Raw genomic sequence first — 15,409 nt, 5'->3', positions numbered from 1 at the left:
GGAGCAGTACCACGGGAGGACAGAAATCTCCTGTGCAGCAGAAGGGAAGAGCTCACTTTAGCTCGTCATGAAGGAGGGCCTTCTTCTCTCTGGGCAGAAGACTGGATACTTTAAGCACAGTGAGAGACATTTTGAGAGGAAGGCAAACAAAAGGAAATGTAAAATCTTGGAACTATGATAGGATCGTACAGTGGAAGGTTTTCCATAGTTAGAGTAATGAACTAGAGCGCCATTGATCAGTGCTAACACTCTGAACAGTTAACACAACAATATCACAGCAACAGGAAGAGGTAAAGCATCCTTTAGACGTGTTGACCTTCATAACTCGTATTTACCCACTTAAAGCACGTTCTAAAGCACCTTCTTGGAAGCTTTTAATACAGAGGTAAAAGTGCTATATGCAGTCACTGTCCTTTAGCTAAAAGAACGGTGACAAGGTAGACTGTATCTAGATCTGACCGGTAAAGTTTGGTCTCCTGCATAGGAAGAGGGCTGGGAAGGCATATGAAGCCTCCCATGATAGAAGCCGGCCACGTGGCTGTGTAGCCCAAGTACGAGGTTAAAACAGACCTGCAGCGTTACTCTGGTTTTAACGAGGCTGCTGAATCTAGAAGCCGTCTGTACTCCACCAGGTCAAGGAGCTTGAAGGCTGGAAATGTCTAAAGCTCTTGTGCTGGTGACTGGGCACAGAGGACAAGCCTGCATGCGAGCATCTTGACATCCATAGGCCAAATTTGCCAGCAGGCAGGGCTGTGGGACCAGTGTCCCATTGTGGCTGCAGCAGCTGTGAGGTCAGTGTCTCCTGTTGGCTGCACCTGAAACAGGTCCCTGGCAAAGCTGGCTCAGGCTAGTCCCCGGCGGGAGGGGTGTTTCAGACCTCAATTTTTCTTCAGGGGCAGTGGCTAAGGCCTGGGGAATAGTTTGTTGTAACTGAGCCTGTCGGGAAGGCTCCTCTCGAGTTTTAAAGATTTTTTTTACCAGTTCCTATATGGGGGCACAGGACACATCCTCAGCCTTTTAATTAAGATGGCAGAGACCTCAGTCTTGTCTATCTTAAGAATATTTAAACAGAGCCTTAGAAACATCAACACAGTCCATAAAAGGAAGCAGAACACTTTTTGTATGACCAATAATATCACACTTAGAATTTTAGGCTAAACATGTTTTACGGAAGTGATTTAAAATTTTTAACATTGTAAACAAACGAATGTTAACACAGCAGAGCATTATGCAGGGTCAGTTGACCAGGAAGCTTGCAGGAGGCCAGTGGGAGAAACAGCATTTATCTTGTTAATTTGAATAGACCTTTATAACCTTGAAATAAGAAATAAACATTTAGAACCAGAGTATATACAATATATTTTTTATCTAAAAGGAAATGAACAGAGGTTAAAATTTAAATGGTCTAAACATCACACCCAATAAACAATTGTGCAATTCTTTTTTTGAGAGCAGAAAAAAATAGAGACCATTTTTAGGAGTTGGAAAGTATAGTCTTAGAGAAAGCAAAGCTGCCCACCTGAGGTCCAGAGGCCTAGAACCAGTCACTGCATGCAGGTGACTGACTCTGCCCCTGGCCTGTGTGGCCTGCCTTGGCCAGGCTGGGCTCTGGGAGTAAGGGCCAGGCATGAGCATCTTTAGTGAATTTCTGGCATACCTGTGGTGGGAAAGGGGACAGGGGGGACAGAGCAGCAGCGGGAAGCTAGTGGTCAGGTGGCCAGGCCGTGTGTAAGAATTTTTTAAATGGAAGAGAACAGGAAATCCTCAAGTACACCCAGAAATGGACTGGGTCACTTTGGAACAGCACAGGTGCGTAAGCTGTCATGAAGCAGGGAGTGGTGGCAGCAGGCACATCTGGTCGCCCCCGAGCATACCCCATGAGGTATATGTAATCTCTTTTCTCACCAGCCTCTGAACCATGAAATGTAGCAGCGCAGCAGCGTCTTTTTTTTTTTTTTTTTAACCTGGGTAGGCTTAGTTCCCAGACCATTCCCGAGGCTGGCAGCAGGGACTGCAAGCCCAGTGCCTGGGTGCTCTAGGGGGCCAGGTTTAGGGCTAGCGGCAAACAGGTACAACGAATAGAGCATCTGTTTACCTCAGCGGCAGTCTAGAAAGCTGGTCAGGAAGGGTTCTTCAGAGGTGGCCTGGGGTGAGCGGCTAGGTTAGTCTGAGGCTGCAGGAAATAGGAGAGGAGGCGAGTACTTAAACAGAAATTTGTTACGGACAGTAAAGGGTGATGGGATTCCACCGTGAGGACAACAGAAAGGACCTCTGGGTTTAGTATCCGAGTCACGTGGCACCAATGTTATGATTAATAAAAAGGTAGATAGAAGATAGATGCAAGGTAGATACAAGGTGCCAGATATTATATTATATGGAGTTTATTAAATAAGCATGAGGAGAAGGAAAAAGGGGAGAAAGGGTACGGGGGGGGGACACCACGAGACCACACGGAGGGTCTGTCCTTTTATATGGCCCTGGGCAGGGTCATGCCCCTGTGGCAGGTAAACAATGATGTCACAGGCAGGCGGCTTGAAGCAGAATGCTAACCCCCTGGCTTTCATAATTAAAACGGGGGTGCCTACCACCCAGTCAGAATGAGCGCCTATAGGTGTTTCTCTGCCTGTCAGAGTCACCTGGGGTGCTTCTCTGGGCAGCAGAAACAAAACATTGGCTCACGAGTCCTGGGGAAGATTTTAAGCTCCCAGATGCCTATTACGGGCAGTGAAAGCTGACAGCCTTTGAGCAAGCACTCTGAAGAAGTGGGGTTTGATTTGAATCCACACCTGCTGTGGAGAGGGTTAGGGGCAATGAGAAGATGTAGGCCGTGTACTCCTCGCTGTGGCCTGAGGAGCTCCCTCCCTTACAGATCTCCACTCATGGGATGCGTCCCAAGAATGTGTGGCTGACTGAGGGTGTCTACACTTTCATGCTTAGTAATAAGACATAAGATAATAAGATGGGCTGGAGAGATGGCTCAGCGGTTAAGAGCACCGACTGCTCTTCCAGAGGTCATGAGTTCAATTCCCAGCAACCACATGGTGGCTCACAACCATCTATAATGTGATCTAATATCCTCCTCTGGTCTGCAGGTGTACATGCAGGCAGAGCTCTGTATACATAATAAATAAATAAATCTTTAAAAAAAAATAATAAGAGATACCAGGCTGCAGATATTATGTTGTAGAGGAGTTTATTAAATGGGCATGGGGGGAGGAGAGGGGGAAGGGGTACCCCAGAGAGAGAGACAGAGACAGAGGTAGAGTAAGAGGGAGAGGAGAAAGAGAGAGAGAAACCACATGGAGGGTTTGTCCTTTTATATGGCCCTGAGCAGGGCCACGCCCCCATGGCAGATAAGCAATGACATCACAGCTAGGCAGACTGAAGCAGAACTCTAACACAGGCATTGAGCACAGACGCCCACAGATGCCCAAGGCACCCCTTCCCCTGGAGCTGAAGTTGGGGCCAATTGCGAGCCAGCCAACATGGGTGCTGGAAGCTGGACACCGGCTCTTTGTAAGCACCTCAAGAACGCACTTCTAAGGAGCACATTGGTCAAAGGAACCAAAAAAATTAATTGAGAATATACATGAAAGTAAAAACAGAACACATCAAAATTTGTGCTGCAAAATTCTCCAGTCAGCATAATTGAATCTTCCCATTCAACCTGCCCCATATAACCCAGGAAGACACCCAAAACACACTAACCACCCCGTAAGTAATCAGATGGTGAGGTGGGGAGCATTATTTCAAAGAAGAACTTTTTGCTCCCAAAGGTCTTGTCAGCTGTCAGCTATTTGGGTTTGTTGATAGAGTTTCAGAAAGACTAATTTTCCTGCAGACTGCACTGCCCAGCATGACAAGGTCTGGGAATCCAGCCCCCCTCTTACAGGAAAATGAGATGGGAAAAATTCAAGTCAATGAGCTCAGCCACTCTGATTAAATTTTATTCTAGTAAATGTCATTTTCCAGAGTCATTTTGGTTTCTCTGCCACACAGGTGCTTACCCGTGCACAGTTATATTGAACCTGCCAAATCCCTTTCTATGCACCAGAGACTGGTTGCCATGGAAAATACATTATAGCTACAAACACACAGACACATGCACACACACATACAGAGGCACACACACACATGCACAGGCACACACACATGCACAGGCACACACACACATGCACAGGCACACACACATGCACAGGCACACACACATGCACAGGCACACACACATGCACAGGCACACACACACACATGCACAGGCACACACACATGCACAGGCACACACACACATGCACAGGCACACACACATGCACAGGCACACACACACATGCACAGGCACACACACATGCACAGGCACACACACATGCACAGGCACACACACACACACATGCACAGGCACACACACATGCACAGGCACACACACATGCACAGGCACACACGCACACACACACACATACACACCCCTATACTATTTTTTAAACACCGATTTATTCCCTGTGGCAGCCACAAGCTTTTTGATATTTACAAAATCCTGTTACATCTATTTGTTTAACACATTCTAATCATTTTTCTATGGAGGCTTATGCTGAGAACTTACGAAATTTTGAGTCTTCTAAGGCTTTCGCACATATGTTAATGAAGTCTGCAGGGTTAGGGGTGGGGTGTGGCGTATGTCTGAGGACCTGGCATCCTAGTCACTGCTCTAGTGCTGTGAAGTGAGTGACACCATGCCCATGGTGACTCTTCTAAAAGAAAGCATTAATTGGGGGCTTGCTTGCAGTTCCAATTAGCCCTCGTGGCAGGAAGCAGACAGGCATGGCACTGGAGCAGACACTGGGAGATTTGCATCCTGATCTGCAGGCAGGAGGAGGGGTGGGGAAGAAGAGGAGGAGGAGGAGAGAGGAGAGGAGAGGAGGGAGAGAGGAGAGAGAGAGAACAAGGAAAGGAAAATTCTCAAGTCTTTCTCACAAAGCTGTTCCCTCACTCTCCTTTTGGTTTTTTGAGACAGGGTTCCTCTATGTAGCCTTGGCAGTCCTGGACTCACTTTGTAGACCAGACTGGCCTTGAACTCACAGAGATCCACCTACCTCTGCCTTTCAAGTGCTGGCATTAAAGGCGTGCACCATCACGCTTGGCTTTAAAAGGCTCCTGCTGGAGCTGGAGAGATGGCTCAGTGGTTAAGAGAGCAGACTGCTCTTGCAGAGGACCTGAGTTCAATCCAAGCTCTGGACTCTCTGACTCCCTCTTCTGGCCTGTTTAGGAAACTGCACTCACATACTTCCACACAGAGGCACACCCTCCCCCCCCTCCTCATCACCACCACCACCACCATCATAATAATACATCTTAAAGGGTCCGGCTGATGGCAGTGGTCAGAGCATAGGCAGTCAGAATGATGGTTCCAGTAAAGCTGTGTCCCAAGAGACCTGCAAAGAGTTAAATGTGGACACAGATTAGCAAATTCACTGTCATCTAGATTTTTTTTTTTTAATCTGCTTTTTAGTACACCAAGAATGTCTCTGGCTTTCAGGGAAACACCTACCTACGTTGGTTGGAGCCTGCCATAAATCCAAGCGGCAACTTTTAAAACTTGTGATGAGGAAAACATCTCTTTATAAGCCATCTAACCAGAAAGCTGAGCTGATCTCAGAGGCCGAGGGAGGACCACAGGAATCAGGCTTTGTAAGCACAATGGTTTCCTGCTGAGACGTCCGACTGGTTCTTTCAAGGGCAACTCCTAGGCAGGAACCCTGATGGGACTCTCTGTGGAAGCACTTTAAAATCACCTTCCAAACTTCCACCCACGGTACAGCAAGGCCGTGGTACACTGTTATAAAATAGACAAAATATAGAAGGCAGCAACTTCCGGGCATCCACCGGAAAGTGCCACAGTATGATCCTTGACAGAAAAGATGCACAGTGAGCCCCACCTTAGGCCCAGAGGTGGCCACTCAAAGGTACTGCAGACTGTGGCCATCTTATCTCACTGGGCTGAAGAAGCAGTTCAGGGCGACGGAAGTAGTTAAAAGGGGGAGGGGCACGGAGAGGCACGAGAGCTCCAGTTCCTAAAAGGTAGGCTGCACATGCACAGAGTGGCCTGCAGAGGGCGCTGCCGGAGCGCGTCTAATGGTGCCCAGCTTGGCAAAGCGATTGGAAATCTTAGCCAGTTGCTTTAAGACAATCCTTTCTGGGGCGTGGGGAGATCGCTTTGTCAGTAAAGTGTTTGCCTTACAAGTATGAAGACCTGAGTTGCAGCCTGAAAACCTAACTTTAAAAAAAAAAAAAAAAAAAAAAGCAAGCTGCATATGGAGGTGAACACAGCGCTGTCGAGTCTGAAACAGGCATAAGTTCCAAGCAAATGTCTCAAAGGAAATACACCATGTCCTCTGGTCTCCATGTACACGCACATGCGCTCACGCATGCACGCACCCACGCGCGCACGTATGCACACAATGCGTGCCTGAGTAAACAGACCCACTCTTTGAAACCAACATAAATCCTTTCTGAGTGTGACGCCCACCCTGGTCTTATTACGTAATCCCGCAAACTCAGGAACAAACTTCCAGCACACGGGAGTGGGCGACACATGCCAGCCACTTTAAACCACAGTGGGACCTGCGGTCGTTTTCTGTTTAAGCGACCTTCCCACCACCTGCCGGATTCTCTGGCTCTCCCAGCTGAGAACTGGTCTCTGATGACCCACTCACTCCTTAGAGCAGTGACAGCCTTGCCTAGAGGCCTCAGGGTCCATCCACCACAACTAATCCACGAAGCGAATTAACTAATGCCTGCACTTCACAGGGTCCTTTGAGCAGCTGTTTAAAGTCTCTGCTTAGCTTATGAGGTCAGGCACATTCAGGGTGGGATGGCTACAGACTCCGCAGCGAACGTCAGCGCTCTGGACCACCAGCAGCCGCCGCATATGAAAATGCAAGGGATGTGGGAGCAGCCGGTCTGTTTTAACACGCTCCCCCTTGTTTGTGACCCTGATCCGTGCTCCAGTTGTGGAGACCCCTGGCTTAGGACAGAACAGCATTGCAGTAACAAGCAAGGGCTTGAGATGCACACAGGTTTGTGTTGATGGATGCTAGGCCTTTCATCACGTACAAGATACCCAAGAAAATGGCTTTAAGAGGCAAGGTTTGCTTGACCCATGACCTCAGAGACTTCAGTCTGCGGTTGGCTGGCTCCATAACTAAGGGGTCCGTGCTGTGCCAAAAGAGTGTGGCGACAGAAGGGACTCGGGTAGAGCCATGTTGCTCTTCTGTAGGAGGCAACCAGGCGAGAGAAAGCGGAGAAGGGGCCTCTAGCTGGCCCCACTGCCTACCTTTACAGTGTCTCCCAGGAATGCCATCCTCCCATGGTCCCATCAAGGCATTAATCAGGGGTCGGCAACCACTTCCGGGAAACCTTATCCACCGGCATCCAGGAGGGGGGGAGGGGGACAGGGGGTGGAGCATTTCATGTTCTCTCAGGTTCATCTAGAAAATAAGAGCATGCAGTCAGAAGCACGCCTACTTTACAGAGCTGTGAGCTCCGGGTCCCAGAGTACTCAGTACAGTACCCAGTGTGCACTGAGCACTTAGTACTTGTTCGCCACGACCTCATCGGTGGGGATCATCCCAGCTGCCTTTCGCTGTGTGATCTACAGAGACCTGCACAGGGTCAAGTGGTGACTGTGTTTTTTTCTGTTCACGCCTCACACTAGCCTAGGAGGGAAGTCTGTTGAAATCTCATGTTTTTAGGGAAGGAAACAAGACTTGGAGGGGTTAACCCTGACATGGGAAAAATCACCCAAGTGTAATCAGCAGGACCCAGGAGCCCATGCTGTCACGCAGCTAGCTGCCTTCTTCGGTGCCACCACAGAAAAAAAGCTTTTGTGGTGGGGTCCGCTTAAATCCAACGTAACTCAGACACCAGGCTGATTCAGGTGAGAAATTTATTTTAATCAAGCCGCTCCCCATCGGCCAGGGCCACAGAACAGACTAGAACTATGAATCTGAAGGGATGTTGTGCAGTGTAGTTAAAGGGTGAAACCAGAAAGCAAGGGGGAGTGGCGCCGGCTGTAGCACTGTGCGGCCATATTGGAGCAAGGGAGTTCCCATCAGTCAGGGGAGGAGTGGGTTCCTGGGCCTGCGAGCAGGAACTTACTTAGACCCTTCCAGCAGACAGAGAAGTTGTCCCTGAGGTGTCTGGGCTCAGACAACTGTGTCCTCACAACAGAGACTGTGCGGCTGTTGGGAAGTCCCCAGCTCCCCTAGAGCCTGGGTCCTTGACTTTAGTTTCCCCCTGTGGTTATAATGGAGTCTGAAAACAAAATGGTAGTGTTTAGAGTAGAGGTTTCCTTTGCTCGGTCCCAACAGCTGTATTCACAGCTTTCGCATGCCTCTCTCTGTCCCCGATGAGGATTGCACAATGGCTCCTGTGGTCTTGCCCTTTCTCTTCAGTTGCCACCCATCCCAGCCTTGGCTTCCTAAAGCTCTGCAGCTGCACCTTGCACTTTGGCCATCAGCGACCCCGTAAAGTGGCTTTGATCCAGCCAGATGACAGGCTGGATGTCAGGGACACGGATCCATTCATCCTGGTGGCTTTTCTATCGATGTGATTCAAGACGGACCAAAAACAATTTGGGGAGGAGAAGGGTTTATTTGGCTTACAGTTCCTGATCACAGTCCATCCTGGAGGAAAGTTAAGAGGAATCTAGAGGGAGAATGGGGTTTTTTTTGTTGTTTTTTTTGTTTTTGTTTTGGTTTGGTTGTTTGGTTGTTGTTGTTGTTTGTTTGTTTGTTTTAGGGTTTTGTTTGTTTGTTTTTCAAGACAGGGTTTTCTGTGTAGCTTTGGCTGTCCTGGACTCCCTTTGTAGAGCAGGCTGGCCTCAAACTCACAGTGATCCACCTGCCTCTGCATCCTGAGTGCTGGGATTAAAGCCGTGCACCACCACCACCAAGCTACAGGGAGGATCTTAATGGTCCTCCTCACTGGCTTGCTCCCTGTGGCTTTGCTCAGTTTGCTTTTTTTATAAGCCCAGGCTCATCACCTGCCTGGGATGGCCCCACCCACAGTGGGCTGAGCCCTCCATGTCAGTCACTAATCAAGAAAATGCCCCAAACACCAACTAAGGGGCCCTCTTCCCAAATGGCTCCAGCTTGTGTCAAGCTGACAAAACAAAACATACACACACACAACACACAATTAAACCCTGGCCCCATCGCCACAAGACATGACCTTCATTTGGCAGTCGAAGCTTACTTCTCAGTGTCCACTCTGCCATGGTGACTGGAAGTTGGAGCCATTTGCATGTTAGCAGGAAGGCCACCAGAACAGAAGATGAGAGGACCCCTGGCATCCTGAAAAAGATGTGGCTCTCACTTACCTTTGTCCCAGACTTGCCACCCAGGAGAAAACCTGTTTTCTCAGGCAGCTCACCTTGCGAGGCTGCAGGAAGAAGCGGCCTGGCATTGTTTAAACCCAGTGCTTGCATTGTTCAAAGTGAGGGATCCTAGCAGCCAAAGTTCAGCCAGGGTATTGAGGGGACATTTCTGTTATAGGGTGAATAATACTAATATTGGTCAGACTGTTGGTTATAAAATATGTACACACTCAGGGCTGGGAGGTGGCTCAGCCATGAAGGACACACACTGCTTTTGCAGGAGACCAGAGTTTGATTCCCAACACCCATTTGGTGCCTCACAACCAGCTCCAGGGGGATCTGACCCCTCCCCGCACACATATGTGATTAAAAAATAAAAATGAAAATCTAAAAGTCAAGTATATATATTAAATCCTATATACAAAGAATCAATTACATATAAGAACCAGTAATGTACATATACACCTCCAGACAACATACATGGATGCACACATGCACACTGGGGCTGTTGTCTATTTCCTGGGTGTCCCGTTTCCTCCATGAATGTCTCTAACATTAGTCGTTAGGAACAGTTCTATGCTGTCTGCTTTGTTCTTTGATATGTCTGAAGCGGTGGGGACATGGTGCTTGGGCGGTGGGGGGATTCATGCCTCTCAGGTGAAATTAGGTTTTGAAGATTTAAAAATGCTAATTCTTCATTTCATGTAACTAAACTAAAGACAGCAAACACACACGCTCTTGCACGCATACACATGCATGTGCACGCACACACGTCCACATGCACACTCACATGCATGCATGTCATATATCTGAGCAAGTTTCCTATCAGAGAGGACTCGCCCCAGCCCCATGGCATATACACTGAGCTGGACAGCCTGAAGAAAAGGAATAAAATGGACCGTGTCACCTTCAACACACTGTAGTTTACCCTCTAGCGGCTGCTCGGCCTCCTCACCATTGAGTAAAATTAGGGATGGCACACCGAGCCGTGGGGTAGCGGACTAAGTGGATGACATGCTGCCGGAAGTGGGGCTCTGCAAACTGTGAGGCACTGGGGGGTGGTGGGAGCCAGGAAGTCTGTCCTCTAGAACTCAGCGGGGTACACTCTACCTGTACCCCAAATGTTCACCAAAGTTTAAAGTTCTCAGTCGTTTATGGAAAGCTCTTTCTAAAAGGCATGTTCGTTACGGAGACAGACGTGACCTGGGTCACACGGAGCCGTTAGCTACCCTTCCAGGGTCTGGCCACAGAAGGCCCAAGGGGAGCGCGATGTACATTGATGCCATAGAGATGCCATTAAATGGCTGGACACCCAAACTAAATGGACAACAGGAAGGAGCAGGTCCCATGGGGAGACATCTACAGAAGGCCGCTCCCTGCGCATGCGTGGAGTGTTCCCAGTGTGCATCAGGCCCCATGTGGAGACATCTACAGAAGGCCGCCCATTGAGTATGCGTGGAGTGTTCCCAGTGTCCATCAGGCCAGCACAGTTTCTCTTTTCAGAAGCCGAAAACTAGCTTAAATCAGTTTCATGTTTCCTCCTTTGCCTATCAATCTTGTCTGCAGCCCTCCTCTCCCACCAGGACATAACTCAGACACACTGCAGTTCCTGTCTCCCGGGGCCGGTCACCATCTTGAAGAATATATTAAGTGGCACAAAGCGTTTACGACTACCGAGAGCCTTTAAATGAATTCAGATTTTTATGTCTGTTCGTCCTTACGTATCTTTGTCTTTATTCTTCTGAAAAACAAGAATCATAGGCCTGTTACTGCTCCGTTGGGTGTTTCTGAGATGCAGCTCGCATAAGTGGAAGCACATTTTTCTCTGTGTTTGAAGCGTTGAAGTTTTATAGGGGAATTGTAAGGCAAAACGGCACGCGCAGGCCTGAAAAGGTGACTCTTCTAACTGCTCTCGCTGAGGACCTGGGTTCAGTTCCCAGCGCCCCGGTGGCAGCTCACAACCACCTGTGACTCCAGTTCTGGCGAGCGTCTTCCTCTTTCTTTTAATCGCCACCCCCCGCCCGCCCCTGTGACTTACTTCCAACAGCAAGGCTGCACCTCCAAACCTCCCCAAACAGCCACCAACTGGGGACCGCTGTTCTTTCTGTGGTAGCCCGACTGCCTGCCACCATGCCTGGACTAAGCGCGGCCCTCGTAGTGCTCCCTAAACTCAATGTCTGGTTAGCTTGTGGATGCTGGTGCTGGACCCCAGCAGAGTCAAAGGGCACTGGCCTTGCCCACCTGTAAGGAGACAGGCAGGCATCCCGATGCACGGTCTCGCGTGCGATGCTGACACATCGTGGAGACTGTCCATGTTCCTGGTTCTGCTGAGGGTACCCTGCCTTGACCTCGGACTAAGTAGTTACCGTTCTTGCTCCTTGCAGTTGGAGTGTAGGCGGCCCACTGACCACCTGATAGGGCTTAGAGAGCCGCAATCCTGTCTAAGTGAGACAAGAATACAAAGACCAGCTCCATTTTTTCTCAGAGCCAGCTTTCTCGTAGCCACCATGCGACAGGCCTCTCTGGTGGCTTCTCCTCCCTCTGTCAACATCTCAGACTTCGTCTTCAGTCCCTTGTTTTATCTCACCTGTTAACATTTTCACCAAAAAGAAGAATTTAGGGGGGAAAAGTCCAGTCAGGGCCGTGTGTCCCGCGGCGGCATTTCTCGGGTGCCATACCGCCCCCTGGTGGTCACGAGTTTATTACTTGCTAACTGAAATTTAAAGTCTTTAGAGCCATGGAACTTCTAACTCCAAGGAGCTCATTCTAATGCAAAGTGACCCGGCACATGAGTGAACATGCTTATTGTGTTATCTGTAATGCTCTCTGTACCAGCAAGCCTTGCAAACAAATGTCCAACAATAAAGTGGCATAAACTGCATCAATAGGAAAGCACCGAGCCTTGACCGGGCAATTTAAACCGCTCTGAGCACTGGGTGGCACCACTGTGTCACGGATGTCCTGAGTGCGCTGGCCTTGTGGGTAAGTAGGTCATACACACTAGGGAAGTGAGGCGTAGTGGGACAGCCAACGAGCACCTTATTCTCAAATAAGAATTGGAGAATAAAAAAAAATGGTTATGGGGAAAAGGGTTTTTATGGCAATATATTGTACTAATCAAGGTTTTGAGGTGTTTGTGGTTTGAGGTACTTATTTCTCTGTTTACTTGTTTTTGACACAATAACCCTGGATGGCCTGGAACTCGCTGCGTAGACCAGGATGGCCTCAAACTCAAAGAGATCCGCCTGCCTGTGGCTTATTTTGTTTATGTCTTTTAATCGGATCGCGGAGCCAGGCCAAGCACTCTATCCCCGAGTTGCACTCCCAGCCCTGGTTCCTGTTTCAATTTTATTTTTTAAAGCTTCAGGAGGACGCGCGTGGCAGGTCACCGCAGCATCTGCTCCCCACTGTGCTAAAGCGCTCTGTGCTCCCTGCAGCCTTCAACACCGCCAAGTGTGAGAAGCTGCAGAAGGAGAAGGAGGCGCTGGAGCGACGGTTCGAGGAGGAGCTGAGGAGGCTGGGCTGGCAGCAGCAGGCCGAGGTGCAAGAGCTGCAGGAGCGGCTGCAGCAGCAGTTCCAGGCGGAGAGCGCGCGCCTGCAGGCGGAGCACCAGGACCAGCTGCTGCGCATGCGCTGCCAGCACCAGGAGCAGGTGAGTGGTTGGGCGGCTCGGCCTGGGAAATGGGCTCCAGGTTAATGAAATAAGATCAGTCGCTAGCCTCGTTATGGCTCTCTTTGCACTCTGTGCCCGGAAAGCTGTCCCTGCAGACTCCGTGGCTCGCTCTCATCCTTCCGGGTCGGGGCACGATGAGAACTTAGCCTAAGATTGCCGGTTCACATTTGCACCGTGCTGGTCATGTACTTCGAGCTTTCTTTATGGGCAGAGGCGCTAAGCAAGCGTGTTTGTGGCCCTGGTTCTGCACCAGGCGCTACTTTCAACGCTTGGTGTATACATTAACTTCCTTACTCTGCCAGAGGGCCAGTCCCATGCCCATTTTACAGGCAAGAAGACCGAGCCCCAGGGTTAATTCGGTTGCGTGAAGTGTGGGCACAAAGTCCCTCGCCTTCCTTGAGGAGTGCATTGCTTTGACTTGTGTCACCCAACCCCCTTCCTCCATTTTCTATAAAAACTCACCTTCGCCAGGTGAGTGGCAGGAACAGCGTCCCCCAGACAGGTTGGCCTACCCAGCCAGCTCCATCCATCCTGCAGGAGGAGACTGTCTACCCAAACCGAATGAGGTTCAGGGGAACCTCACTATCTAACACAGGAGACCCTGTGCCCAGTAGAGGTGACACAGGGGAGACGGGTCGCTCGTGGACACCCGCCTTCAGGCTGAAGAGAAGGCCACACAGGGGACCAGATGGAGTCGGGCTGGAAGTTCCTATATGCCTGCCAGCTGCCCTGGGCAGCTGTCTGGGAAACTGGTAGGGCGCAGTGGGGGGATGGGCTCCTGGCTGCTAGGGGGAAAAAAAACCTCGCAGGAAGCGCAGGCTGGCTCCTTCTGGTTCCTCTAATGAAGATGCGAGTCTGGGGTGGAGGCAAATGGGAGCTTAATCTGGTTTGAATTTAATGAGGAACTACAGAGCGTGTGATGCTCCATTCAAAACACACTTTCTCTAAGTGAACCGCCAAAGCCCCAGGTCATTGGCCCCCAAGTGGCTGAGTGCGAAGCTTACAGCTCCATCCTTACTCATCTGAGAGGATAGCCTTCCACCCTCAGTGCCTGCAAGCCAGCCGACTGCAGCACGGAGTCCTGCTACAGGGAAGAGCCGTTTCCCGGAACAACTTGGGCTGTTTGGTGAGCAAGCTGACAGCCTCCACCATGGAAGAGCCCAGAATCCCATCTCTGTGGAGGGCGCAGCAGTTAGACAGCAGTGGTCTGAGGCGCTGTATCCAACCTTCTGGGCAAATGAGAAAGATCTTCTGGCTGCAGAAGCTTGCTATGCTGAAACACCATTAAAAACAAACAAACAAACAAAAAACAGCTTATGGAAGACCGTTTATTTTGGCGGTAACAGTCTTATGGCAGAGGTGGCACAGCAGCAATTAGCAGGCAAAAAGGAAGGCGCTGGAAGCCAAGGGCTCACATCTGCAGCTGTGAACATGAAGGAGCATGGAAGTGAAGCAAAGCCATAAATGCTCAAAGCCCACCACGTGACATACGTCCTCACCAAACGCTACCACCAAGCCGGGCTAAGCATTCAAATACGGGAGCCTATAGGAGACATTTCTCCTTCAAACTACCAGGCGCGCCTCTGGCTGGCAACGAAGAAAACCTTTCCCTTTGATTTTTTGTCACCTACAATACATTAAATCGTCTTTTGTTTCCTTTGGGGAAAACTGATCTAAATCCACGCAAGTACTTTCAGAGGAGCTGGACATCTTCTCAGACTGAGCGCTCCTCCTGGTGGCTTCAATTCTGTGAGGCCCTGCCCTGCGGAGCTGGTACCATGGGAAGAGAAGCCATGGAGATGAATAACTGGCAGAGATGGGATGCTGGAAGTAGACAGCACTCCTTCCTACCCCGGTGTGTGTGTGTGTGTGTGTGTGTGTGTGTGTGTGTGTGTGTGTTCACACCCGTGTGTGCATGTGTGTGCACACAACATTCCTTAAATGACAAAGAGCCATGAAACCTAAATTACTGAAGAGCAAGGGGCTGTTTAAATGGTAGCTCACAGGCTCCGTTGATTTCTTTCCGAATATAATGGTCATTCCTTTAGCTCCATATGGCTCCTGGAGTTAGGAGGTCAATATTTCATCCATAAAAGCGTGTCCTGGAGGCTGAGGTGGACATGGCCTGCCCTTACATCATCCTTACTATGTACCCACACTATTTCTATGTAGTCCCTGGGCACTGAATCAAAGACATTGCCCCCTCACGCACCACGCATACGCCTCGGCTGCGGACGTACTGCGCTATTGCCAACTGAGCCGGACTTCCCACCAGGGACGCATGGATTCTTCTGGCACTCCGTCATTGCATCTGTCCCTCTTTTCTGAAACTCCCCATAGAACTTTGTGTGAGAGACTAAATCCTACCC

The 15,409-nt window shown here is 49.8% G+C and overlaps 1 protein-coding gene across 1 annotated transcript in view; it reads left to right on the top strand.

Annotated features, from left to right (window-relative positions):
* Positions 1-15,409, top strand: part of Mtus2 (microtubule associated scaffold protein 2) — a 351,173-nt gene that overhangs the window by 317,415 nt on the left and 18,349 nt on the right. Inside the window, 1 exon segment of the mRNA XM_051162856.1 lies at positions 12,805-13,019. Coding sequence (XP_051018813.1) covers positions 12,805-13,019 — 215 coding nt within the window.

The sequence above is a fragment of the Acomys russatus genome, chromosome 19 (assembly GCF_903995435.1).
Source record: "Acomys russatus chromosome 19, mAcoRus1.1, whole genome shotgun sequence".
NCBI lineage: Eukaryota > Metazoa > Chordata > Mammalia > Rodentia > Muridae > Acomys > Acomys russatus.
Note: the sequence above shows the minus strand (reverse complement) of the source record. Positions and strands in the feature narration are given on the sequence as shown.